Source organism: Physeter macrocephalus, chromosome 19 (genome assembly GCF_002837175.3).
Source record: "Physeter macrocephalus isolate SW-GA chromosome 19, ASM283717v5, whole genome shotgun sequence".
Classification (NCBI taxonomy): Eukaryota; Metazoa; Chordata; class Mammalia; order Artiodactyla; family Physeteridae; genus Physeter; species Physeter macrocephalus.
Genome location: NC_041232.1, coordinates 75271759 through 75299026, shown reverse-complemented (window position 1 = coordinate 75299026; position 27268 = coordinate 75271759). Strand labels below are relative to the sequence as shown.

The 27268-nt window shown below is 39.4% G+C and overlaps 1 protein-coding gene across 1 annotated transcript in view; it reads right to left on the bottom strand.

Moving 5' to 3' along the window:
• The window catches only part of PHLPP1 (PH domain and leucine rich repeat protein phosphatase 1), a 221102-nt gene that overhangs the window by 83424 nt on the left and 110410 nt on the right, over positions 1 to 27268 (bottom strand). The window contains exons 2-3 of the mRNA XM_007116467.4: positions 21775 to 21971; positions 15286 to 15411 (exon numbers count right to left, since the gene is read on the bottom strand). Coding sequence (XP_007116529.2) covers positions 15286 to 15411; positions 21775 to 21971 — 323 coding nt within the window. The remainder of the gene's footprint in view (positions 1 to 15285; positions 15412 to 21774; positions 21972 to 27268) is intronic.

The window sequence follows — 27268 nt, the reverse complement described above, 5'->3', positions numbered from 1 at the left end:
TTCCCGGACCGGGGCACGAACCCGTGTCCCCTGCATCGGCAGGCGGGCCCTCAACCACTGCGTCACCAGGGAAGCCCACACCCTTCTTAATTCTTTTCCATAGTACTTTTCATTTTCATTCATTCAACATGTTTATTGAATACCAACTATATGCCTATTACTGACCTAGGTAAGCCCTTAGTATGCTTCAGTAAACAATAAGAAGATCCCTGCCCTCCTTAAACTTATCTCACAAGTAAGTATATGATATGTTAAAAACTGGTAACTACTGTGGAAAAAATAGAGCAAGGAAAAAGGGGTCAGGATTGTTGGGAAGGTTGTAGGTTGTAATTGATATAGGTTGGTCAGGATAGGCCTCACTTAAAAGGTGGCACTTAGACCTGAAGGACATGAGGAAGTTGGCTGAAAGGATTTATCTAGAAGAACACTTCAGGTAGAGGAAGTAGCCAGTGTAAAGGCCCTAAAAAAGGAGTGTGGCTGGTCTGTTCTAAGAACAGCATGAAGACCAGTTAAGACAGGGGAGAGTGACCTCTGATGAGGTCAGAAAGGTAAGGGGGTTGAGGGGGAGCAGATCTTGCACCGCCTTTTTGGTTATTGTAAAGACTCCGGCTTTTTGGGTTTCCCTGGTGGCGCAGTGGTTAAGAATCCGCCTGCCAATGCAGGGTACGTGGGTTCCAGCCCTGGTCTGGGAAGATCCCACATGCTGCGGAGCAACTAATAAGCCCGTACGCCACAACTACTGAGCCTACGCTCTAGGGCCCGCGAGCCACAACTACTCAGCCCATGTGCCACAACTGCTGAAGCCCACGCGCCTAGAGCCCGTGCTCCGCAACAAGAGAAGCCACCGCAATGAGAAGCCTGCGCGCTGCAACACAGAGTAGCCCCCGCTCGCCGCAACTAGAGAAAGCCCAGGCGCAGCAACGAAGACCCAACGCAGCCAAAAATAAATAAAATAAATTAAAAAAAAAAAAAGATCCTGGTTTTTCATGTGAGCAAAATGGGCCGTCATGGAAAGGTTCCAGAAGAGTCTCTGTCTCTGACTGTAAGCTCATAAAGAAGGGATGTGAGCCTATTTTGTTCACAATGTGCCCTGTGCTCAGCACTTAGTACGACCCTCAGGAAGTATTTGCTGGAAGAACGACAGGGGACTACTTTACAAGCCTTCCCTTCTCACCAGTTTGCATCTGACCCATCTGGTGTATTCCTCCAGGTGGGGACTACTCTGTAGAGGACACATCCCATTGCAGCTGAAGCATCATACTGAATACTCTCTTTGGACAGCTACAAGATAATGATTAAATGTCAAGTCGCATTTGATTTCTTTCCTCATTCTGGACCGCAAGCTGTTCCTGCTGGAAACAAGGGGGAGGAAAGCACGGTAACAAAGCTACAGCAAGCAAACGTGGTCTGTGGGAGTCGCAGCAGAACGGAACAGGGACAGCGAGAACAGAAATTAGACATGCCGTGATGGCAGTGGGGCAGTGAGCGGCCAAGGCGACCACAAGAGCTACTACCACTAGCTGCACCTCTGCCCAGTCCCACGCCCTGAAACAAAGGGGAGATTTAAACGCTTTCCCCCAGATCAGCCTGGGCACCTAAGGACACCACCACAAAGAGGTTTTGCTGGACTCCCAAATGAAAAAACTACCAAAAGGGCTACCCAAAGAGGCTGTGACCCACCTGTACAGCACCTGTTAAAACTAACATCCTCCTCAAGATAAGAAATTTAAAAAAAGAGAAAGCCACCTGTATACACCTCAGAGCAAGTAGACTTTTATTATTCTAGCTTTTTTTCCCCTAATAGTAATAACAATAATAATAGCAGCTAACATTTAGGGGGCACTCTTCTTTAGATGTAATGTTAAGTTTAATCTTCACAATAACTCAGCATAATAAGGACTTATCCCCATTTCAAAGATGAAGGTTAAAGGGTGTGCCCAAGGTCACACAGCGAAAGCAGCAGCAGAGTTTGAATGACAGCATATGCCATGGAGTCAGGGCCCCAACACAGTTCAAGTCCTCCCCAAAGGGAGGCTCCTCTAATTGCCACAATCAAATCCTAACATAACCCTCAGCCCAGAGCAAAGATGATGTGATGTCATCCCTCACAGACCATCAATGAACCGCACATGAATGGATTCAAGTTTTAGAAGATCAGTTCAAGTAACCATGGCTTGGGAAATCAGTGCTAGTTTATATTAACAACACCAAAAAATTTTAAGGCTAATAATTTAGAGTTAGTAAATCAAATGGGATTTTTTTTCCCCCATAAACCGCTATACTTTCGGAGATACATTAAAATGAATACGAATCCCAATCACTGGCTCACGTTGTCTTTTTTTCCAAATGACTTGTGAACACATATGAACCAAAAGCTCATTGGGCCCTCAAAATATTTTTCCCAAAGACCATTGCAGATTAACCATAAAAATGATAATGTGAACAACAAACTTTCCAGATTACCTACTGGGCTTCTACACAGTTCTAACATCCTACTCAGCTTGACACTTTCCTGAGTCGTTTCTTTACCAACTGTTACCACACTTGTATCAAGTATCTCTGCTCTGAGTCTAGCTGGGTTGCATTTCTAAACCAATATATCTATCCTAGCCCTAACCTATCCCCTCCGTGCTTTGAAAATTATCATCTTCCCTTGCAACAGGACTGCACTCTGCATTACTCACATTATTCCTGATGTTCACTTAGTGGACAATCTTCTTTTATAAGCAACGGAAAGTTCAGAATAACATTCACGTGACTTTTTTGTCCCCACTGTACTTTAGTGAAGCGGTATTTATCCTTATTATGTGCAAAGCATGCTCAAAATTGAACAAAATGATTCTGAAAGGCTTGGTCAAAGCAGCTGAAATAGCACAAATAATTCCGCTTGTGCAAAGTAAAATACTGCTGTAAACTGGCATTGTGAGTCATTAATTGCTCCGGCCTAGCCTTTAGTGGTTTGGGAAACTATGCCCTGGCTACAGGGATAGTCTCTGGGGAGTTTACCAAACTTCTGTAAAAAATTCTTAACCTCAACTGACTTAGTTTTAATTCTCATCCCCCAAAAATGCTTTGGGAAGACATGAAGTAGGAGAATATAAATTTAGAATAGAGTTTATTCATCTTTCTTAGCTAAGCACTCTAATGACTTATTTTCAATTTCATCCTCATCAATAAAGTTTTATAATAATATCAAACAAAAAATTTCCAATTTTAATAAACTTTAAGCTGTCACTGCTCCAAAACATGCAATCATTTCTTTAAAAAAATTCTACAAATATAGGAAATGCCTTAATTTGACTGCAGACATTTTCACAATGACATCTCATTTCTTGATCCTGTACTAATTATCATTTTATAAAATCTGTTTAACAGCAGATGCAGAAAACCTTCCTATAAAATTAATTACAATATATACATTAATAATGTCCGAATAGGGGCATATCAAACTGCCAATTTGGGACTTAGTAAATTCTACCTGGAATTCTGGTGTTTTATCATTTCTTTGCCTTAAATGAGTAAATGATATGAAAAATTTTTAAACCCAAGAAATAAAATACACAAATTTACACACCATTCCAAACCACCAGGTGTAATCAAATCAATGGAGACAAACAAGAAGACGTGGAGAGGCTATCATTGACAGACAAAAATGAAAGATGGAACTCTCTGAGGGCAAATTATTCAGGGAAGGGAGGGGACTACGATCTTAAGACCAGGCTTTTACTAAACTATAAGGCACCAGTTAAAACATTGTTAAGGGACCAAAGAATAAGAGTGCGGAGAGAGCTGCAGGCTGGGAAAGGAAAGAAGGAAGGAAGGGGGGGGGAAGGGAGACAGAAGAAGAGAGAGAGAAAGAAAAGAGAAGCGTTAGATAGATGACTGATTGATACATAAGCAAACAAATAAATAAAACACATGGCTCACTGTCAAAGCACCAGACTATAACAATAAAGAAAACCAATACTGAGAAATTTAGACTAAGAGTTCCTCCTAGGCATCCCGACTTCTCTGTGCAGGTGAGTAGAGGGGATGAGTGCACCCTTCAACATGTATCTACCATTTGCCTTTATGAAACAGACACTGGACTTGATATTGGAGAGATGCACATTTCGTCTTCAAAAAATGGGTCCCTTGAAGGCACAGACATCTAACAAGTATAATTCCAAAACGCACATGCAATGGTGCGGTAGGAACACACAGAGCAGAGAACACAAACCCCAGAGCTCCCCGGGCCGTTCCAGCAGTGACGGTCCCCTCACGCACCAAGATGGGCAGGTACTCCCAGGCACCAGTGCAGAGACTGGCACCCCACCATCAGGAGCAGGCAGAGCTGCAGGATGTGTCCCATGAGCTCGTGGCACAGCCTAAACTAGAAACGCACACCTGGCACCTCACCCTCTCTGAGTGTGAGAGGCTCGGAGAAGATGGTACCCGCGGCCTCCAGAATCACTAACTGTGTCCCTCTAACAGTTATCTTCCTTCCACACACACAAAGCCCATTGTGTTTCTCAGTAAGAACAGAAAAATAGAGCTTGGCTTGGGTGGAGATCAAATCTGAACTCAGAGTTCCTTCCTCATTTCCTTATTGGCAAAATATGTGCAAACAAGCTCTTTAGACTATGATCACCTGAGAGTGTCTCTGAGCTCCATCACGGCAGCACTCCCCCAAAGGGAGCATCTCCTCGGCAAAGGAGAAGGGAAAAGATTGCTAACCACAAAAAACTTACATTCTAACTCTCTATTAAAAGAAGTAACATAGGGCTTCCCTGGTGGCGCAGTGATTGAGAGTCCGCCTGCCGATGCAGGGGACACGGGTTCGTGCCCCGGTCTGGGAGGATCCCACATGCCGCGGAGCGGCTGGGCCCGTGAGCCATGGCCGCCAAGCCTGCGCGTCCGGAGCCTGTGCTCCACAACGGGAGAGGCCACAACAGTGAGAGGCCCGCGTACCGCAAAAAAAAAAAAAAAAAAGTAACATAAATGCACACTTAAATGATTCTCTCTTAGAAACAGGCTACTTGTTTTCCATTTAAAATACAAATGACACATACATCTCACTGGTTAAGTACCAGTCTAACACACAAGATCTGGTATGTTTAACATACAGAGTTCACTGATATTTTTTCAATTATTCCAGTATTCCTTACTTTATAAAATAAATCAGACCAGTGAGTAGAAGAATTTAACTGTTCAGAGCAGCTGTAGATAATCCAATACTCTGGGTTACAAATATTGGGGTCTTCCAAGGTAAGTAAATATATCACGGAAACTAAACTCTTAAGATACTATGTATTTTTACATTGGTCTAAACACTCAGATTAAAATGATTTAAAAATATAAGACGACCAGCTGTAGAGATCTGCTTAATCATCTGGTTAATTCCTGATATAGCAATACTTGACCAGTTTTTGAAGTTAGACAACAGTAGTCCCCTAAACACTGAAACCAATTTAATTTGCTTTGGGTGACTCAGAAGGCATCTCAGATTTCCTAAATACGTCTTGGTCATCATTTAAGAAGATCAGTGATCAGTGGCTATGCTCAAGTGTCCTTAGCAGCACACCCCAGTCAATAGACTGCCTGGTAAATCACCTTTTATTCTAATACTGAGCTGCCTGGATTCTACTGACAACTGTGTATTTGAAGTACTTCTCCTTGACATTTTCAGTAAATCTCAGTTATTATTTGAATCTTGGTTTGTTTTGCCCCTTCAGGCCACTGTAAAACATTGGAAGTACAATTAAAGAAAAAGCAAGGAAGAGGAACTCCCTGCATAAAGCAGTGCTGGATACTTTACATCTCAGTTCCTCATCTGCAAAATGGAGATGATAATATCTCCTCAAAGGTTATTTCCTTTTGTTGTAAAGCCCGACCTCACACAATGTTATGGGCACCGACCTCACAGGGATACTATAAAGCATCCAGAATAGCACTTAGCACACAGAAAAAAGTTACTAAAATGTTAGTTATCACTATTTGTTGTCACTACTGCATCAATTCAGTCGGCTAAATGATTTTATTATTAACAAAATATATCTATTAACAATTTGGGGGGAAAAACAAAGAGCCTTTTTATTTTGGTGTTGACCTCATGAACGAATAACTAACTCACTTTGGACATAATGTCTAAAGCAAGGAAAACAATGGTCACATACTCTGTGCTCATCAGATAGTACCTGCAGGTATATCAAGAAACTGCAGAGCACCCAAAGAAAAAAAGCTAGAGAAGGGATCTGGAAACCAAGTGATGACGAAATTGTTGGAATTACCAGAGATGTTTCTCCTAAAAGTAGATTGATTGCTAAGAGGTGGGGGAGGGCACAGAAATCATAGAAACTTCAATAGTTAGAGGTTATCAAATAGGAGAGTGAGTACGATTACCTTTTGTTAAACCAGAGAGCAAAACAAGGGTCAGTGAGTCAAAGGTACAGGGATAAAGACTTCAGCTCACTTCTAAGGAAGAGCTGTCTTGTCAGACACTATAGGTATCTGAAAGGCTGCAGACCTTTTCTAGGAGGGAGGTAAGTCTGGGAGTCCACAAGGTCCTTCTCAAATCTTAAATTCTAATTTTCTCAACTAAGAGCCACTTGATGATGACTAGACTTTAAGGTTAACGAACACTTTTAAAGAAAATGCCAAGTAATTGTTAAGGCAATCGTTCCAGAAAACTACAAGTAATATTACCTTTTTGGCGACTACTTTACAAGGCCACTTCCCAATCTTAAAATAACATGCTGTAACTTTAAAACACAGCTGTAGGGACTTCCCTGGTGGCACAGTGGTTAGGAGTCCACCTGCCAATGCAGGGAACATGGGTTCGAGCCCTGGTCCGGGAGGATCCCATATGCCATGGAGCAACTGAGCCCGTGCGCCACAGCTACTGAGCCTGCACTCTACAGCCCCTGAGCCACAACTTCTGAGCCCATGCGCCACAACTACTGAGGCCCGCGTGCCTAGAGCCCGTGCTCCACAACAAGAGAAGCCACCGCAACGAAGAGTAGTCCCAGATTGCCACAACTAAAGATAGCCCGTGCATAGCAACGAAGACCCAGTGCACCCAAAAGCAAATAAATAGATAAATTTATTAAAACAAAGCAAACAAAAAAACACAGCTGTATGTTCCTCCCTTAAAACCTAAAACATATTTTACTAAAGATAACAACATACAGATAAAATACACATGAGGAACACATTTCTTCCATTTGCTGAAGTCCTGACGCTAGAAGTGGAGCCTAGAAGAATGCCTAGCACAGAGGAAAGGTGGAATAAATATTCTCTCATTCCCCCTTCACTACCTTCTGCCCCCCACAACAACAGAGCTGTTGACAGAACAGGGGAGGGAGGGTGGGAAGACAGAAGAAGGGAAGATGGAGACTCACGGGATGAGTTTAACATGTAAAGTACACAAGTCAGCACTGTTTCACAAAGCATGCTGCTTCTGTCAGGATACAGTAAGCAAACTAGGTATCTTTTTCATTTGTATAAAAGTGGATTGGGGCTTCCCTGGTGGCGCAGTGGTTGCGCGTCCGCCTGCCGATGCAGGGGAACCGGGTTTGCGCCCCGGTCTGGGAGGATCCCACATGCTGCGGAGCGTCGGGGCCCGTGAGCCGTGGCCGCTGGGCCTGCGCGTCCGGAGCCTGTGCTCCGCAACGGGAGAGGCCACGGCAGAGGGAGGCCCGCATACCACAAAAAAAAAAAAAAAAAAAAGTGGATTGAAAAACTCTGAAGAAAATAAATTTAAATAATTTTAAATGGAAATGACTTAGAATGAAGGAGAAACCCCTTCTTTAGGAATATATTCACTAGGATTTCAGAACCAATAGTTACTATAGAAAAAAAAAGAAGGGATTAGCAATGTGGAAATAAGATGAAGCATAATTATAATTGCAAAGAGAGCATTTTAATATTTTCACTAAATCACAGTATTACGTATTAGAAAAACAAAATTTAATGTAATCCAAAATACTTTATCTTTAGTTTAAATTCAAAGCAGAATTTCTAAATTCCCTAATTTCATAAACTATTTATATCTATAATAAGGAAAGATTCCACAATATGAATTTTTGTGTAACTATACTGGAAAGTTAATTATCATGTTTGGTAACATAGTCAAAATTTCCCAAGAAAATAAAATGGAATGAGCAGGAAACTATCCAGATGGGCAGTCCTTTTGTTTTTTTTAAGATTTTTTTTTTTTTTTTTTATGGCTGTGTTGGGTCTTCATTGCTGTGCACAGGCTTTCTCTAGTTGCGGCGAGTGGGACCTACTCTTCGTTGCAGTGCACAGGCTTCTCACTGCAGTGGCTTCTCTTGTTGCGGAGCACGGGCTCTAGGCACACAGGCTTCAGTAGTTGTGGCACATGGGCTCAGTAGTTGTGGCTCACAAACTCTAGAGCACAGGCTCAGTAGTTATGGCGCACGGGCTTAGTTGCTCCGCAGCATGTGGGATCTTCTCGGACCAGGGATCGAACCCATGTCCCATGCAATGGTAGGTGGATTCTTAACCACTGCGCCACCAGGGAAGTCCTGGGCAGTACTTTTTAATTTTAGCTTCCATTTTTTCCTTTTTCACATTGCTCAGACATCTGTGATATGACTACACATTTACATTTTACACAGTTGTACCTTTGTAGATATTTTCTCTCTCCTTGAAATGCTCTTTCCCCTTGTCTTTGTTGTGAACTCCTATTCATCCTTCAAACTCAGCTTGCTCATTACCTCCTTGAAGCTTCCTGTACCTAAATATTTCATACACTGAATTTCCAAACTTTTCTCATATCTTCACTACAGAACTGGTACAAGAGCAGTTCTCTAGGGATTGGGGTGACAGTTTATAAACTAAAATCCATGTCACTCAGACCCTCAACTCTACTTCAGATTCTGCCACAGACTTGCTAGATTGTCATGGTCAAATGGCCCTTGATTCTTTATCTAAAGAATGGGTATAAAATGCGAAGGGAGGGTTTTCAAAAAAAGCCCCTTTAAGCCCTAGACTCCTTAGCAGAACAGGATTGAGAGCACAGCTTCTTACCCTTATAATCCCAATGTAACCAGCAACAGCAAAATCCCTAAAAGACAAGTGACCAACCATGCTGACAAAAAGCAGAATACTTCCTAAATTACACTTCAAATGAAGGGATAAAATATGTGTAAATATGTGCAAAAGATGACTAAGTGATCTTAAAGGGTTCCTTGCAACTACATCAAATGACACAAATTTATATGCTGGAAACAATCCTATTCCACCAGATTGATTTGACTCTGTGATTAGTGAAGTATTCTTTGAGTAAAATCTGGACAATAAAACACTCTTTTTAAGCACATGAAAGCAAAAGTTCAACTGTGACTCACCATATATCTTATTCTTATTTAAAGGGTGATGTTTACTCATCATTTCACGTGATCTTTAATTCAGCATGAGATGTTGCCCTGACTTGCCTACACTATGCATATTAAGGGTGAACCAAAATATCACGGCAACCAAAACTTCAACGTGGTGACTTTTTTTCATTAAAAAAAAAAAAAAAAGATTGCCTAGAATTAAAATACTATGATTAATACTAAAAGAAAGATAGCCAGAGAGATAAGCACTGTGATAGCCACCATCGCTGGCAACTGCCAGCCTGTTAACCACTGATCAACAAGGAAAGAGATATGTGGACAAACTAAGTGGCCTTATGAGGCGTCAACTTATACCACTGGGCCATACAACATATACATATAACACAACCGGCCACAAGCTAAGAATTGGGGAAGCTGAGTAATAGGTGTGTGCGTATTATCTCTACTTCTAAATATTTGACATTTTCCATAATGAAAAGTTAAAAACACATTCATGCATACTTTAATTAATTAATTAACTAATAAGAAATAAATGCCTTTCACATGGAAAAAAAACAACAAAAAACAAACAAAAAACCCCACATTCATGCACAACACCAAATCAGTGATCTAAATCCCCTTTTAAGCTTCCTTGAAATCAAGAAACAAACTTTAATGTGGGACAATACAGTGTCCCAGAAGTGACTAAGACTTTAAATTAAAAGTAAGTACGACTTAGGCTATAGATTCACTTGAAGAGAATCCACAGGATCAATCAACATGTCTAAAACCAATGTACTCCAAAAAGTGGGCCACAAAGAGGGACAGCCGGGGCAGCATCTCTGTAAGGTCACTCGTGCACCTGACTGGAGCGCTCCTGCAATTCCTGTTCTTCCCTCAACTACTACCCTTGCCCTCGCATCACTGCCCCACCAACCACTCTGAAGACACGCTGGACAGGTACCCACGTTGAGCTAGCAGAGTCCTTTCTACAGAGCATACAACAGGAATGTTTGCTGAATTTTTGAAGAGTGCCGTGCGTTAATATTTCAGGGATGACTTTAAAATCAACATTGTAATCCTCCCAAAGGAGCCATTTCTTCCACAGTAACTACCACTAACACCCGCCCCAAATTAAAAACGCTAAACGGACAGCCTCGGGTGTTATTTTGGCAAGCAATACTAAGGGCTAAGATTAAGTTTAAAAAATAATAAGTATATAAGAGCCTGTCTTGGTAGAACATGGCTAATTAATAACCTTTCATATATGTTCACAAAGTCAACAATAAAATTAGAACAAAGAATAACATTTTTCTTGTAGCTAAGATCCAGAAGCATAAACTGAAAATAAAGAATTTTTATTTTAAATTAATTATCTAATTCATTTTAATTCAAAAATCATTGGAATTTGCTTCTTTTTGTCTTCCCACGCTGGGGTGAGGATGGTCATTAAGAATCAGAAACTTAGATATTTCTTTCTGTTGTTGGTTTGTCTTTCTTTCAGACAATTATTAAAATGAATCCTCATTTAAACATCAGGATATGGACAATCCATTCTGTGAATGTTTTGTTCCTCAGTAAGAAGAAAAGAAAAAGAAACTGTTTCCATAGTAACCCTGAGTGTGACTAAACTGTATACCTTCCTAAGACCTACATACAAGGAAGAACAGACAATGGAAAGGGGAAGCTAGAAGCAGAAGTGGCTTGTGACCGTCAGCCGGTGCCACTCCACGCTTCCCATACACACATTATCCCAAAGGGACCGAGTTCTAATCCTCTTTCCAGCAGCCCCAACCTACCCTCCCAGGATGTGGGGTTAAAGGAAAAGACCCTATCATAGGATTTTCCTCAACATACAAAGTTTAAAGAGTGTGGCCATATTTTATATGGGTTTCATACCCAAATAGGGAGTTCTAGCACTTATTCCTCCTATAACACCTAACCTCTTTAAACAGACCCTTACAACTCATTTCCCCTTTAATTCACTAAGTATAACAACTTCTAACAGTTTTTGAAATGTGTTTTTGGTTTTTAGGGTTGACGAAAAGGAAGACACTGTATCTAAAATCTGCATTTATTAAAATATTTGCCCTGTATCCCCAACCCCTGACTTTTCAGGAAGAAATCTTTCTCCCCAGTGTCTGCCATGCTTAATTGCTTTACCCCAAAAGGTTGCTGTCCTGGTTAAGAGCGGGAGAAGTTTCCTTGTTCAGATAAACTAAGCATATGTGTGTCTTATGCTTAAAATAAACATAAAAACAGATAACATATTTTTTAAAATATATTGTCCAGCCAGTCAGTGATGATGGCAGGAATGATGGTCCTAAAACTATTTATTTATTTATGTATTTATTTAGTCAGTCATACACACACACACACTTACTATGTGCCAGTGTAAGTCCATGACATGCATATTTCATATAAGCACTAAGAGGTAAGTGCTATTATTATTTCCTTTATCAAATGAAAAGGCTTAAAATTTAGAAACTTAGATACAGTCACACGGCCAGTAAATGTTAGAACCCAGGTCTCCTTAGTTGAGACTCAAACTCTTTACTCCTACACCATTTGGCCTCCCCAAACATTCAGAGCCGTTCTGAAGGGAGAGGAGGTTAAGGTTCTGATTCAAGTCCCTCCTAGTTAATATCAGTTAACTACCAGTTGAGTACTTGTGAATACTAGTAACCTAAGGTAATTAACTCAAAGTCCCCCCTCCCTCCTGGAAGTGTGAAATGTAAGCTGCAGTCTTGTGTATGTACATGTGTGTAGCTACATTACATTTCAGCACGTACCTATCAGATGGTTCCTAACAGCCATGAGGGAAAAGGGAAACTCACACCAACATTCCTGTTCCTCATCCTGCCACCATCATGTGCTCCTGTGTCACAATTCTCCCCCCCACCCCCTCCTACTGAGAGGTCTGATGTCTAAAGCAGTTCAAGGTTTGGATAATCGGGGTGAGAGCCTCATTACAGAGACACCACCCTATTAGACCATAGAAATGGCATATTAACCAACCAGCAACAGGGAAGGGTACTAACCAAGCTAACACGTGACATTTACAATCACCTGCCACAAGTTAGAAATCAACATTTTTCACACCTTATTTAAGAGATATTTAATAATCTTCCTCTTGCACTCCACCTCTCTGCTGTCTCCCTAGGAACAGAAGCTCTTTGAAGTGAAGAACTGTATTTTGCTAGAGTTTTAAAGGCGCAGATATGGAGTCTAATTCGTGCTATAGTTTCTGACTGAGGCTACAATCTACACAGCAATTCAAAGAACCTAGAAGCCATTCTTTATGTTTCCCTTTTCCTCATGCTCTTTATGTAATTTATCAGTAAACCTGTCACTTGATCCCCAAAGCACATCTGTTCACGTCTCTCCATTTCCACCTTCACCTCTTGCCTAGAATACACCACAAGAGCCTCTTGACGGTCAGGCCTCCCCGCTTCTATTCTTGCCCTCCACAATCCATTCTCTACACAACAGCCAATGTGATGTGAGATCATGGAACCTTCTGGAAGAAAACTCTTTAATGGCTTGCCATTATGCCAATGACAAAATCCAGACTTTTCATCCTCTTCTATAACAGAAGACCCTTGTCTTCTCTGACCTTCACCATCCCTCCTTCCAGTCTTAGGGCTCTCTCACTCCCTTCTCCCACTACCTGCAAAGCTACCCCCACCAGATCTTCAAATAATCAGATATTTTGTTCATTGAAGTATCAGTTTAAATGTCCCCTCCTCAGAGTTATTCCTCTCCCATCGTTCTCTGTCATATCACTTTGTATTATAGCATGATGATTAACTGATATTTTCTTTCTTCTCTGTTTACTTATTTATCATTTGTCTCTCCAGTATAAGTCCTACCCAGAGAGGGAAATTGGACTTGTTCTTTGCTGTATCCTAGTGCATAAAATACATACCTGACATACAGAAGGTGCTTAATAAATGCTTGCTGGCTTTAGAACAGTGATTTATCAATTGTGTGGATGTTTAATATACAAGACTATTAAATTCAATACCTATTAATCTTTCTGTCATTATCGTTTCAATCAAAGCAATCTGTCATTGGTAAGCTTGATAATTTACATAAACTTTTATTTACATCCTTATCCATGTTTGTTTAAGAATTTATACCTCTGACTTGTTCGAAAAAGAATGTAAAGCAGCTATTACACTGCATTTGGTATAAAAGGTCAAAACATCTCCATATAGGACATTCTATAAAATACCTGGCCACAACGTCCCCCAAACTGTCAAGGTCATGAAAAACACAGAAAGACTGAAAAACTGTCAGAGATCAGGGGAGACAAAGGAGAAATGACAACCAAGTGCACTGTGGTGCCCTGGATTAGATCTTGCAACAGAAAAATAACATTAATGGAAAAACTAGTGAAATCCAAATAATTTCAGAGTGACGTACTAATGTTGGTTTCTTAGTTTTGACAAATGTATCATGGTAGTATTAGATGTCTGGGAAACCAAGTGAGGAGTATACAGAAACTCTCTATACTGTCCTTGCAACTTTTCTGTAAATAGAAGATTACTCTGAAAAAAAAGTTTACTTAAAAAATCAACATCTCCATATAGAAAGAAATTTAAACTGCAGTTTGACCATAGTTTGGCATTTTATTCTGAATAGAGTATGGGCCATTGACGTATTGCTTTGAACCCATACAACCACTTAATGTTAAAAGCACGATATTATATAATATTTGTCTCCTCACATTTGCAACAAGAGTAATTTTAAAACAACTAGACAGATATACTAGTTGTCTCTAATATCACATTAATTCTACATGCAAGTCTGAAGGAGAAGTGTCATCTTTCCCATTTTCTCTAGTAGGGGTGCTGTCCTGTACGTTTAGAACCTCCATTTGCCTACTAGGTTGGGAGAATATTCAAAGTCCTATCAACCTAAACTCTGTCCATTGCTTCTTCCTAAAAGGAGAAACTAATGTTCCTAAGTATATTGTATAATCAGAGAACACAGTTTTCTCCCCCTGATAATTCAAATGCGCCCAGTATGTCAAAAAGACTTTCTAGACATTATTCTCTAATTTTCTCTTAACTGCTCTACAAAGTTATTCCTTATTCATTCACTTGACAAATAATTACATCATGCAGCAGTCTGAATCACACTGAACTTGAATAACAAACTGGATTATAAATTCAAAAATATGAAAGCAAATTCCACTGTAATGCTTCTGCCCCCTAGGGAGGTTTCATCATTTCATAAACACACCCAAAACCAAGGCACAAAGTACTGCCATCTAACCCACTGTACATAATTCTACAAATGTGATATAAAAACGTTCTCACACACAACACCTGAAATACCAGCATTTCTTTATCTTATTTATCAGTTTATTGTGGGTTCCAGTACACACACACACACACACACACACACACACACACACACACACACACACACACACAGAGGTATTTTGTTTCATGGGTCATGGTAATCTTATTTAAACAGAGGACTATAAAATGGTAAAAATAATTAAGACGAAAAAAGAAATCAAACCATGCAAAAGGCAGAAATTGAAAAGGTGAAAGGGAGATGGTACAAGATTAGACTCATTATAAGAAAAAATGGTCAGAGGGAAAGGGGAAATTTGTAACGATTCTCTGGGTATTTTGTGGTTTTGTAGTTGTCCTACCCTGCGCCAGTCCCTTAAATATTCTCAACCTCATGTTCCTTCTCTACAACATTAAGATAATAATGACAGTCTACACACTGAATTCTTTTTTAAGTATAAACAAAACGGGCAAATAAAACACAATTTTTAAAAAGCTACTTTTCACCAAAATGAGCTTTTAAAAAGACTGAAAATTGCTAACTACTGGCAGTATCTGGGAAAAAAAAAAAAATGAGTGTATAACTGTATTTTGTAAAACAGAAGCAACTCTTTACCCAGCCAGAAGCTGAACAAAATTCTTGGTTAAATGCTTACCTTGGAGACTTGTCGAAGCCACCTTAAATACTCTGTGAACGTATCAAAACAAATGTAGTAAGTCTGGCTTTGGGGTCCAGAGGAGCTAAATGCTAAACAGTGCTGGTGTTTTTTCACTTCTTCTACCTATAAAAACAAAGAGTGACAAAAACAAGTGAGAAAGCAGGACATTTACCGAGCTCATTAACTGTCCCTTAGACCAGTGAGCCTGCACAGCTTTGCACCTATCTCTTTATGCGTGCCTCTTACTACTTAAAGCATGTAAGTTCCTAAGTCTGACCAACCAATTTGAATTACAAGGAAACCAAAAAGGGGACTATTACCTTCAACAGATTTCCCCACAACAGTGAAATTCTCTTCTTCCTGTTTAAAATTGTAACAGACTCCCTTTTTTATCCTTCTATACCCTCACAATAGGGTGCTGAGGTTCTTACTTCCTCTTAAGGAGGACTTTTACTGAAGATTTTACTTAAGAATTTTTACTGCAGGTGAATTTCTACTTAGGGGACTTTTGTATTACTCTGAATTACAACCTTTTATTAAAAGAGGTCTTCAAACATGTTAAATAAGTTTTCTTCTTTTAGCTTATTGTGAAATTGAGATTAACCTGAAATAAAACCCTACCATAAGAAATTTCAAGTCTCAATAATGCAGCGATATAGTCAAATCAAATTTCCACTCCCAGTAAATTCTTTCAATAAGGAGAAAAAGTCCAAACAATAAAGTAACATGATATTACACTAACTCTTATGTTTTACTTACAGAATGAATGTTTCCTATATTTCATTTACAAAAATGACCACAAACCAAGTCACAGTGAAAGTGTAAAAAACTTCAGAAAGATCACACAGACTACATTCTGGGACCAAAATAAAATCAAGTTAAAAATCAATAATAAATCAATTAAAAATCTACATTTAGAAAGTTAATACATTTCTAAACAACTCACAGGTAAAAAAAAGAATTTGTAATCAAAACATAGAAATTCTTAGCACTAAACCATTAAAAATACTACGTACTGAAATTTATGGAATGTAACAAAAGCAGGTACACAGAGGGAAATTTATAATTTTAAATACTCATATTAGAAAAGAAGGCAGAAAATTAATTTAATTGGTATGTGTCTCAAGAACTTAGGGAAAAAACATCAAAAACAAAAACGAAGCGAACTCAAAGCAGAATGAAGGTGATAATAAAAAGCAGAAGTTAATGAAATGAAAACCAGGACTTCGCTGGTGGCGCAGTGGTTAAGAATCTGCCTGCCAGTGCAGGGGACACGGGTTCAAGCCCTGTTCTGGGAAGATCCCACATGCCACGGAGCAACTAAGCCCGTGCACCACGACTACTGAGTCTGCACTCTAGAGCCGGCTAGCCACAACTCCTGAGTCCACATGCCACAACTGCTGAGCCTGCGTGCCATAACTACTGAAGCCCGCGCACCCTAGAGCCTGTGCTCCGCAACAAGAGAAGCCACCACAATGAGAAGCCTGTGCACCGCAATGAAGAGTAGCCCCCGCTCACCACAACTAGAGAAAGCCCGTGTGCAGCAACAAAGACCCAACGCAGCCAAAAAATTAAAAAATTAAAAAAGAAAAAAGAAATTTTAAAAAAAGAAAGAAATGAAAACCAAATATACAATAGAGAATATTAACAAAGCAAAACAGCAATTCTCTGAAAAGGCTAATAAAATTGAATATCAATTGATATTGATCAATGATATCAATTGAAGACATAAATATTAATAATGAAAAGGGAGACACAACAGATTAAGCAGGGATTAAAAAATTATAAATAATTTTGTGGCAAATTTTTAGAAAAATTTATTTTACCAACACTAAATCAAGGGGAAAAAAACAGGCCTAAATAGTCTTATTACCATTTAAGAAAATGAATATTTTTTTAATTACCAAGAAAATATCAGGCTCATATGGTTTCGTAGGTGAGTTTTATCAAAGTTCCAAGAAATAGATCATTGCAAACTTGTGCAAACTCATCCACCAAACGAGAAAAGAAGAAAAAGACCCCAGCCTATTCTATGAGGCCAGTATAACCAAAAACAGATCAGAACAGTAAAAGAAAGGAAAATTACAGGCCAACCTTAGTCATGAACACTTATCTTGAACAAAATGTTGCATCAGAATCCAGCAATACAGAAAAAAATATATCAAGAACAAAAGTTGGATTTACCTCAGGAAAGGAAAGATGGTTTAACGTTATTGGAACTATAAAGTCATTAATCACATTAACAGATTAAAGAAGAAAACCATATGATCACCACCACAGTTGCAGAAAAAGCATTTGATGACATTCTCCACCCATGCACCATTCATGATAAAAACTCTAAGCAAACTAAGAACACAAAGAACTCACTTAGGCCAACAAAGGATATTTATGTAAGGCACACTTCAATGTTAATGACGAGATATCACTCTCTTACCTTACTTTTTCTGTTCAATACTGTACTAGAGTCCTGGCCATGGCAATAAGACAAAGAAATGTATTGAGGAAGAAAGAAAATTGCCATTATTTGAATATGAGATGATCAGCTACATAGCAAACTCCAAAGAATCTAGAGACATTAGAATAAATAAGAAAATTTAGCAAGGTGGCTGGATATAAGATTAACACTAAAAAAATCAACCACATTTCTATACACCAAAGAGAAAATATAATTTTATAAAAATGCTATTTAAACTAATCCATATTGACAGAAATCAGGCAGTGTTTTTTGGGAATGGGTAGGAGTGAGCAGAAAAGTAGGGACAGAAGGGTACAAAGGAGCACAAGGGGACTATCTGGCAAACTGTACTCATGGAAGTATAATACAGTTATCAAATTGTTACCAAAATGTGCAGTATGTTGTATATCAATTATACCTCAATAAAGTTTGGCAAAGATGTAGAGAAATGTACACCGATATGAGCATATGGTGCAACAACCTTGGAAAACAATTGGATATCATCTTGTAAAAGTAAATGTGCATATATGTCCTATAGCCCAGTGACTGCACTCTTAAGAGCAATATTTCTCAAGGAGGTCATTATAGGAATTTTGGATTGAACAGTTCCTTGTGTACATTATGCAGGACTGTCTAATATTTTTGCATGACACTTTACTCTCTGAGCCCCTGCCCTGTAGATGCCAATAGTGTCCCCTTGCAGCAAAAGATACTAGTATTAACCAAACACACTATCTACTTTTCCCAGAACCTTTGCAATTAAGATGGAGTCATGTGACTAGTTCTGGCCAATAAGCCATGAGCAGAAGTGGCATGTGTCACTTCTACAACCAGATACACAAGAGCCAGCTAATGACCCTCCAGTTACCTCTTCTGCCTAAGCAGCAAAGGAAGCCACGTGTTACAAATATTATAAGAGAAAAGAACCCCCATCAGGCTGGGTTCGTACATAATTACTTGAAAAAAGAAATCTCCACCCACCCACACTGGACAAATAGTGTGAGTGAGAAATAACTGTTATGATATGTACCTGAGATCTGGAGGTTTTGTTACCACAGCATAACTTAGCTTACATCAACTGACTACCCAATCATTTGACAATCAAAACACTTGCACAAATTACCAAATGTCCCCTTCAGGCACAGCGACAAGAGTTGAGAACTGCTGCTCTAGAAAAACTACTTGTAAAGCAGGAGGCATATCAAAATAAGACTATCTCAAGAGCACTATATATAACAGAAAACTAGAAGCAACCCAAATGTCAATCAACAAGAAAATTACTTAAGAAATTTTAGAAATTTGGAACATTTACAGAGTGGAACATTATACAGAAATGAAAACCATACATAGCAAGTAATATGGAATCTTATTATGAAACATAATAATGAGTGAAAAAATTCAATCACAGAAAACTACAAACAGGATGATACCATTTTTATTAAGATCAAAACAAGCAAAACATAGTTATATGATAAAACTTATTTCAAAAAAGTAAGCAAATGATGAATACATATTCTAGGACAGTGGATTCCTCTGGGGTAGGAGGAGGCAATGGGACAGATGCAAAGAGAACTCAGGTAGAGACACTGGTATTGATGCTGCTGTACTTCCTAAACTGAGTAGTAAGTTAACAGTTACTCAGCTTATTATGCCTCACAGCTTAACAAATATTACATAAAGTATTAATGTAAATAAGTTATCTAAAAATTTATGTTCAATTTTAAAGAAGAAATTAAATATAATAATTGTACATGAATAAAAACTTATTAAACAAATGTTTTTCAACAATTAAACTTTAACAGAGCTTTATTTAACTTCATATTTGAATTCTACATTTGAAAACGTAAACTAATGATCATGCTCAAGTAGTGTGTCAAAATTGATTATCACAGCAATTATAGCATCTATCTCACACCTCATTTCTAGCTCTTTTATATAAATTAGAAAACAAAAACAAAAACAAAAAAACCCTTTCCATTTACTCTCAGATTTTCCTTTAACAACAGAACAGAATGAGAAAAGGAAAGACAAACATTAATGAAAACTCACATTGCAAAGAGTGAATTATTTTTTCCTAACTTGGTTAATATAATTTTTCAACATACTCAATTATTTTTAAAGGTGTAGCACAAAACAGGTTCTACAAGCTTTGTCTGTGAGAAAAAGAAGCTGTTAACTTTCTATTCACTCAATGGTAGAAGTACATCCAGTAATAGGCCTGGGAAACAGAACAAGTCTCTAGCTCTGAATAAAAATGCCAATTATAACTGGATCTTCTCTCACCTTACCTGAACATTCCACTGCTTCCCTGCCTCTGCTTCTCTGAGCACAATAATCTTTCTGACCATCTCCTTTATATGTCAAGAGATTTTTCACCCTTCAAGTTCTATCATAATTGCTACCTCCTTCATCACAAAATCCCCTGATTCCCCCGACAAAATGTAATCTCTTCCACTTATCTTCCAGGCTACTTTTTTGCACCTCTCGTAGAGCAGATATTGTGTCCATCCTTCATTTCTAGATAGTAATTATAAGCTATTCAAAGGCAGAGATGGTGACTTACCCATCTTGGTATTTCTGGGACGCCAAGCAAAGTGGCTTCCCCACAGAGGATATTTAATAAATAGTTATATTAAATTTGCCCATGCAAATGCCTAACACCATAGAGAAGAAAGAAACAGATTGTTGATCTATCAGGGCATGAAACATTAAATATGCATTTTTAATGATGAGTTAATGGAAGTAATAATGATGACTAAGTTTTCAGATCCATCCAAAGGACAAGATCTTCAGTAATAAACTATCACTAATTCTTCAATGCTCAGATAGAAGTTAAGAAGCCATGGTTTCAAAATGGGTGAATGAAATAGACCTAAACACACCTCACAGACTAGCCAAATCTATTTTTTTTAAACGATCAAGTAACGATCAAGAAAAAAATTTTTAATATGCCCCCGATTTCCAAAAACCCATTTCTTCATCCAAATTTACCTTTCCTTTTATTAACAGATTATCATATCATTTAAAAATCAGGAAATACTGACATCTAATTATGCTAATGATACCCCTACCAGTGCTTGGAGTTTCTAAATAAATCTGGCAAAGAAAAGAATGTAATATCTTCCTAAGCAATCTTGTTCTTTCTGTTGATATTTTATAAATGATAGGAATAAAATAGTTAACATGCCCAAAGAAAAGCAGCCAGTATGTTGGAAATATCTATCAGCTGTATCACAGGTTTTCTCTGAAATGAGTAGCATTTCAGGTTCAAAAATCATGACTAGCTATAGTGATAAACTAAAAGTACTAACCCCACTGGTCACTAAACACAAACAGAGAGGTAAGGCAAAGCGGGATCACAGATTCCTGCTAGAGTCTAACCTTTGATAAGCACGCCTGAATGATCCTAAGGTCATGGACTTGGGGATCACCGTACTATACTATAAAATACATGCTCACAATATCAAAAGACATCTTCTCATAAATAATAATTTATCACCTACAGTCTGAAATATAACAGTGAAATTCTAGTTGCTCTATTTTCAGTCACATAGTTAAGGTGCATGTACTAAGAAGTGAACATAACCAGGGCTTCACGTGAGCCAATGGCATTGTTATTTTCCAAAACCCCACCAACCAAAAATGTCCACTGGTGGAGGCACAACAGGAATGATGAGTCAAAAACCACCTACCCCTGGGACTTCCCTGGTGGTCCAGTGGGTAAGACTCCACACTCCCAATGCAGGGGGCCTAGGTTCGATCCCTGGTCAGGGAACTAGATACCGCATGCATGCCACAACTAACAGCCCCCATGCCACAACTAAAAGATCCCACGTGTCGCCATGAAGATCCTGCGTGCTGCAATTAAGACCCAGCACAGCCAAAATAAATAAATACATAAATAGATTTTTTTTTAATTGAAATTCTTTAAAAAAAAAAAACCCATCTATCCCTTATTACAGAAATGACTCAAAGTAAGCTTCTTAATGACACTGGGAAATCTGTTAGTATTTGGTTTGTTTTAAACTTACTTTCCCACCAATTAGTGGCAGAACATGCATCTTTCCGGTCAAGCTGTCTTTCACAGATGATACTATTAGGCAGGTCCCACACAGGATAACTTGGCGTCTGGTCCATCGGTTCACTGGCAACTGCATTTTGCCTTTACGGACATTATACATTCCTGAGAGCTGAATCCGTTCAGAGCTACCAGTGCTGTGAGGTTTTCCTGCAACAAACAGAAGCAAACATTTTAGTCTTAAAGAAATGGGCTTTTTTGCTACTCATCAGCATACCAGATAAATTACTTGGACAACAGAGAATAATTATAGGGAAACAATCTAATTTATAATTGAGAGAATCTGAAACCTGCAGTAATGCAATCATGATAAGAACTACCACATCTGCTCCACATGTCCCTTTTAATATAGGTGAAGAAGAGTTTTTTCCTGAAAAAACTTATAACCTAAGTTTTTTCTGCTATATCCTTCACAATTTAATTTTACATTTAAAACAGAAATGGCTTCAAGATTTTCATGAATGCGAGAGTTAATTTAAGTACACTAAGAAAAAAATATTATAGACTGATATAGAAAGATAACATTCAAGATCTAGCATTTAATGAAACTAATCAGTTTTAATGGAATTAGCCACTCATATTCTTCCTCCTACAGATATTTAATGTACATTTACTATTAAGGAGACAATTAAAAATGAATGACTTGGGCTTCCCTGGTGGCGCAGTTGTTGAGAATCCGCCTGCCAATGCAGGGGACACGGGTTCAAACCCTGGTCCGGGAAGATCCCACATGCCACGGAGCAACTAAGCCCATGTGCCACAACTACTGAGCCTGCACTCTAGAGCCCGCGAGCCACAACTACTGAAGCCCGCACGCCCAGAGCCTGTGCTCCGCAACAAGAGAAGCCACCGCAATGAGAAACCCGTGCACTGCAATGAAGAGTAGCCCCCGCTCACCCCAACTAGGGAAAGCCTGTGCACAGCAACGAAGACCCAACACAGCCAAAAATAAATAAATAAAATAAATAAATTTATTTTTTTTAAAAAGAATGACTTTTCTAGTAAGAAAATACTACTCTATAAACATAAGCTAAGTCCTCAAAGATAAACTTAATGCCAATCCAGGAAGGATGGTGTGCTGCAGTGCTTGTGAGTCACGGAGGGAACAAAGACACAGAGAAAGATGCACTAAGACTCAGAGACAAAGAGAGAGCTGAGAAAGCTCTGAAGAGTCTTCATTTCCCAGATGGAACTGAATTTGGAAGAATGACATTCAGACAAGCCCCATCGGCTGAATGGGAGAACTACTGTGATTAATAAGGGATGGAGTTGTATAAACAAGAAGAAAAATATTTCCCAGTTCTAGACACTGAATATTTATCAAAGAGTACTGAAGCCCATGCTCACAAATAAATTAATGAGGGGCACATGTCCCCGAATAGTTCCTAAGTCAGAAGTGTTATATTTTTTGAAAGTTTGCCTAGTTGCCTAGCAGAAGAAACAGATTCAAGAAAAATTATATTCTTATGAATGTTAAAAACTAACATAAATGCCAAGTAGTTTTGGTAGATGTCTAATAGCTACTGGAGAAGGAAACAGGAAGAACAGCAGCACCAAAAATAGATCTCAAGAAGATCCAAAAACTGTTTGAACCCTCCCAATACACACCTTTGGGCAGAGATGTTTGCAAATAACAAAACCAGCAGGTTTGAATTTCACCTCCTCTTTCTCCCAGTATATCAAAATGTTTTACGAAATAAATACTGTACACTGCATAAATTTGCTGGGGCTAGGCTAGAATGAAGTCTAAAAGTGGTCCACCTTTTTGAACCTGGGCCCAGCAAACAACTACACAGCTAGCATCCTCAGTGGACAGCTCCACTGAGTTGTTTGTCTACCAAATGCTATAACACTCCCACAAAGGGATAGGAAGCCCAGGAGACTTTAAAATAGATATGGCTTGCCAAAGGCTGCCAGTGATGGATCAGACCACAGTCATTCACTTGTCCCATCCTGCACAAGTTCACTTACACCCACAGAGAGAGATGCCCAGGCTCCCAGTCTAAGAGCTCCTCTCTACATTATAGTCTCTCTTCCTGTAGAGAAGAAGTGGGACAGAAGGAGAGTCAGAAAACTGAAAGGTACGTGGCAAGGCTAAAAATAATGGACAACACATTTACAAAATCCAATTTCTATGACTGTAATACACTAACATTCTCTAACAAGGGATCTGATCTAAATACTTACATACACACACACACACTAATGAATGCAAAGAAGCAGGCATCTTATTCAGCCACATCAGAGAGTGGCTTCAAGGACACTTGTTAACCTGTCACATTTATAGAGATCTGTGATTTAATTAGCGACTGAAGAAAAAGACAACAGAGGTACATAAGGAACAGTCCTTCAATTCTCCAACTCCACAAAAATCCTAGAGAAAGCCCCAGAGCAAATTGCCAGATAGAGGACTAAGGCTAGAAGGGATACATACGAGAAAAGTATGGGGACATCAACAAACACTGGCTTTTTATTCCCTCTTTAGAAAAATTCCCAAGGGGCCTGAACAGTCCTGGAACCTAATGGTAAGATTAGTCTGTCCCTGCCCTAAACATCCCAGGCTGAATCAAATCCCTCTTAACTTGCTCTGGGTGAATTTAAATATCCTTGTTGTCGGCTCCCTCCTAGATGTCCCCAGCTCAGGCACACCCTCAGGACTAGCCTGTGTACCAACTGGGCTCTGAGGAATATGGAGATGAATAAGTAACATACAGCTGCTCAGTCACCCCCGTGCACACCCCTTTGTGTCAGACTTCCTTATTCTATGACGTAAGGAATCATTTTAGCTCTCGCTGCCAATTTCGAAACTTCTCAGCTCAGAGGAATTCAAATTGTCCTATGCGCTAAGAAATATTGACATCACACAAGGAACCAATGCCCACCAAATTAAAGTTGGATCCACTGTTGTAACTTTTCCTTTAGAAATATCCTACAGGTTTAAGGCATTTCTTATACGATCTGGGACAAAAGGTGGACAGCAAAAGCAAGTATTTCAAGCTGAGAGAGAAACCTGAACACAACCGAGAATGATTTAAAACATGCTTTCCCTCTCTTACTCACTTGGCACATGGCAATTTGATAAGATTTGACATATTTACACCTATAAATGAGCTGGAAAATGAGCACACTGGTCATCGCTACCAGTTCCTCGTGCCCCACTGTGATCCCTCCCTCTGCCCCCCCACCCCCAACTAGGGCCTCCCACGCTCAGGCGACTGCTGATCTGCTTTTTTGTCACTTTTTGTCCGTGTTGTTGAGTGTGCCAAGAGTTCATTCCTTTTTATTGCTGAGTAGTATTCCACTGCATGAATATATCACATTTTGTTTAGCCATTCATCTGCTGATAGACATTTGGACTGTTTCCACATTTTTTGCTTATCGTGACTGAAAACATTGGTATAAACATTCTTGTGTGGATATATCCTTTTACTGATCTTGGGTAAACACATGGGACTGGAATGACTGGGCTGTACTGTTTTACATGTTCATCTCTAATGCAGGAGAGTTCCAGTTGCTCTACCTCCTTGTCAACACTTTTAGCTGTTCTAGTACACATGTAATGGTACCTCATTATAGATTAAATCTGCATTCTCCTAATGATGCTGATCATCTTCTCAAGAGCTTATTTGCAATTCACATACCTTCTTTTCTGAGGTGACTAATTCAAATCCTGTATCCAATTTTAATTGAATTGAGTTCCTCACATATTCTGAATACAAGTCCTTTGTCAAATGTGTAACTTGCAAATATTTTCTCCCAGTCTGGCTTGCTTTTTCATTTTCTTGACAGTACTTTGGGAAAGCAAAAGTTTCGATTTTAATGAAGTCCAAATATCTGATTTATCTTTTACAATTAGTGTTTTTTGTGTTGTATTTAAGAACTCTCTGACAAACTCAAGGTCACTATAATTTTCTCCTATGTTTTCTGCTGTAAGTTTCATAGGTTTAATTCTTACATTTAGGCCTATGATTAATTTCAAGTTAATTTTTTTTTTTTTTTTTTTTTTTTTTTTTTTTCCGGTACGCGGGCCTCTCACTGCTGTGGCCTCTCCCGTTGCGGAGCCTGTGTGCTCCGGACGCGCAGGCTCAGCGGCCATGGTTCACGGGCCCAGCCGCTCCGCAGCATGTGGGATCCTCCCGGACCGGGACACGAACCCACATCCCCTAGCATCGGCAGGTGGACTCCCAACCACTGCGCCACCAGGGAAGCCCTCAAGTTAATTTTTGTACACAGCAAGAAATAAGTAGAGGTTCAGGAGGTTTTTGTTTTTGCTTTTTGACAAGTGGCTATCTAAATTATTCCAGAACTTTTTGTTAAAAATATTATCCATTGGGACTTCCCTGGTAGCACAGTGGTTAAGAATCCGCCTGCCAATGCAGGGGACATGGGTTCGAGCCCTGGTCTGGGAAAATCCCACATGCCGCAGAGCAACTAAGCCCGTAAGCCACAACTACTGAGTCTGCGTTCTGGAGCCCGTGAGCCACAACTACGGAGCCCGTGTACTGCAACTACTGAAGCCCACGTGGCCTAGAGCCCGTGCTCCGCAACAAGAGAAGCCACTGCACTGAGTAGCCCGCACACCCCAACAAAGAGTAGCCCCCGCTCGCCGCAACTAGAGAAAGCCCACGGGCAGCAACGAAGATCCAACACAGCCAAAAAAATATATATATAATAAATAAATAAATTTATTTAAAAAAAAAAGATTATCCATTCCCGCTGAAGTGCTTTGGCACTTATATCAAAATTCTACTGACCATAGTTGGGTGGGTCAATTTCTTGGTTCTTCCCATTCCACTCATCTATTTGTCTATCTTCAACCAATATCACAGTATCCTGATTACTGAATCTTTATCATTAGTCTTGAAATCAGGTAAAATGAGTCCTCTCCTATGAAGAATGATAGCTTTACTTCTTCCACTGCAATCAGGGTGTCTTTTATTTCTTTTTCTTGCCTTGCTGCACAAGCTAGAACCTTCCATACAATAATGAACAGAACTAGTGAAAGCAGACATCCTTTCCATTTTCCTAATCTTAGGGGAGTAGCATTCAGTTTTTCACCATTAAGAACAACAAATTGGCACAGGGAACTATATTCAATAGTTCCAACCGATAATGGAAAAGAATATGAAAAAGAATATATATATATATATATAAACAAACATTCTGGGGGACTTCCCTGGTGGTGCAGTGGTTAAGAATCTGCCTGCCAATGCAGGAAACACGGGTTCAATCCCTGGTCCTGGAAGATCCCACATGCCACGGAGCAACTAAGCCTGTGCGCCACAACTACTGAGCCTGCACTCTAGAGCCCATGAGCCACAACTGCTGAGCCTGCGTGCTGCAACTATTGAAGCCCACGCACCTAGAGCCTGTGCTCTGCAACAAGAGAAGCCACCACAATGAGAAGCCCGCACACTGCAACAAAGAGTAGCCCCCGCTCACCGCAA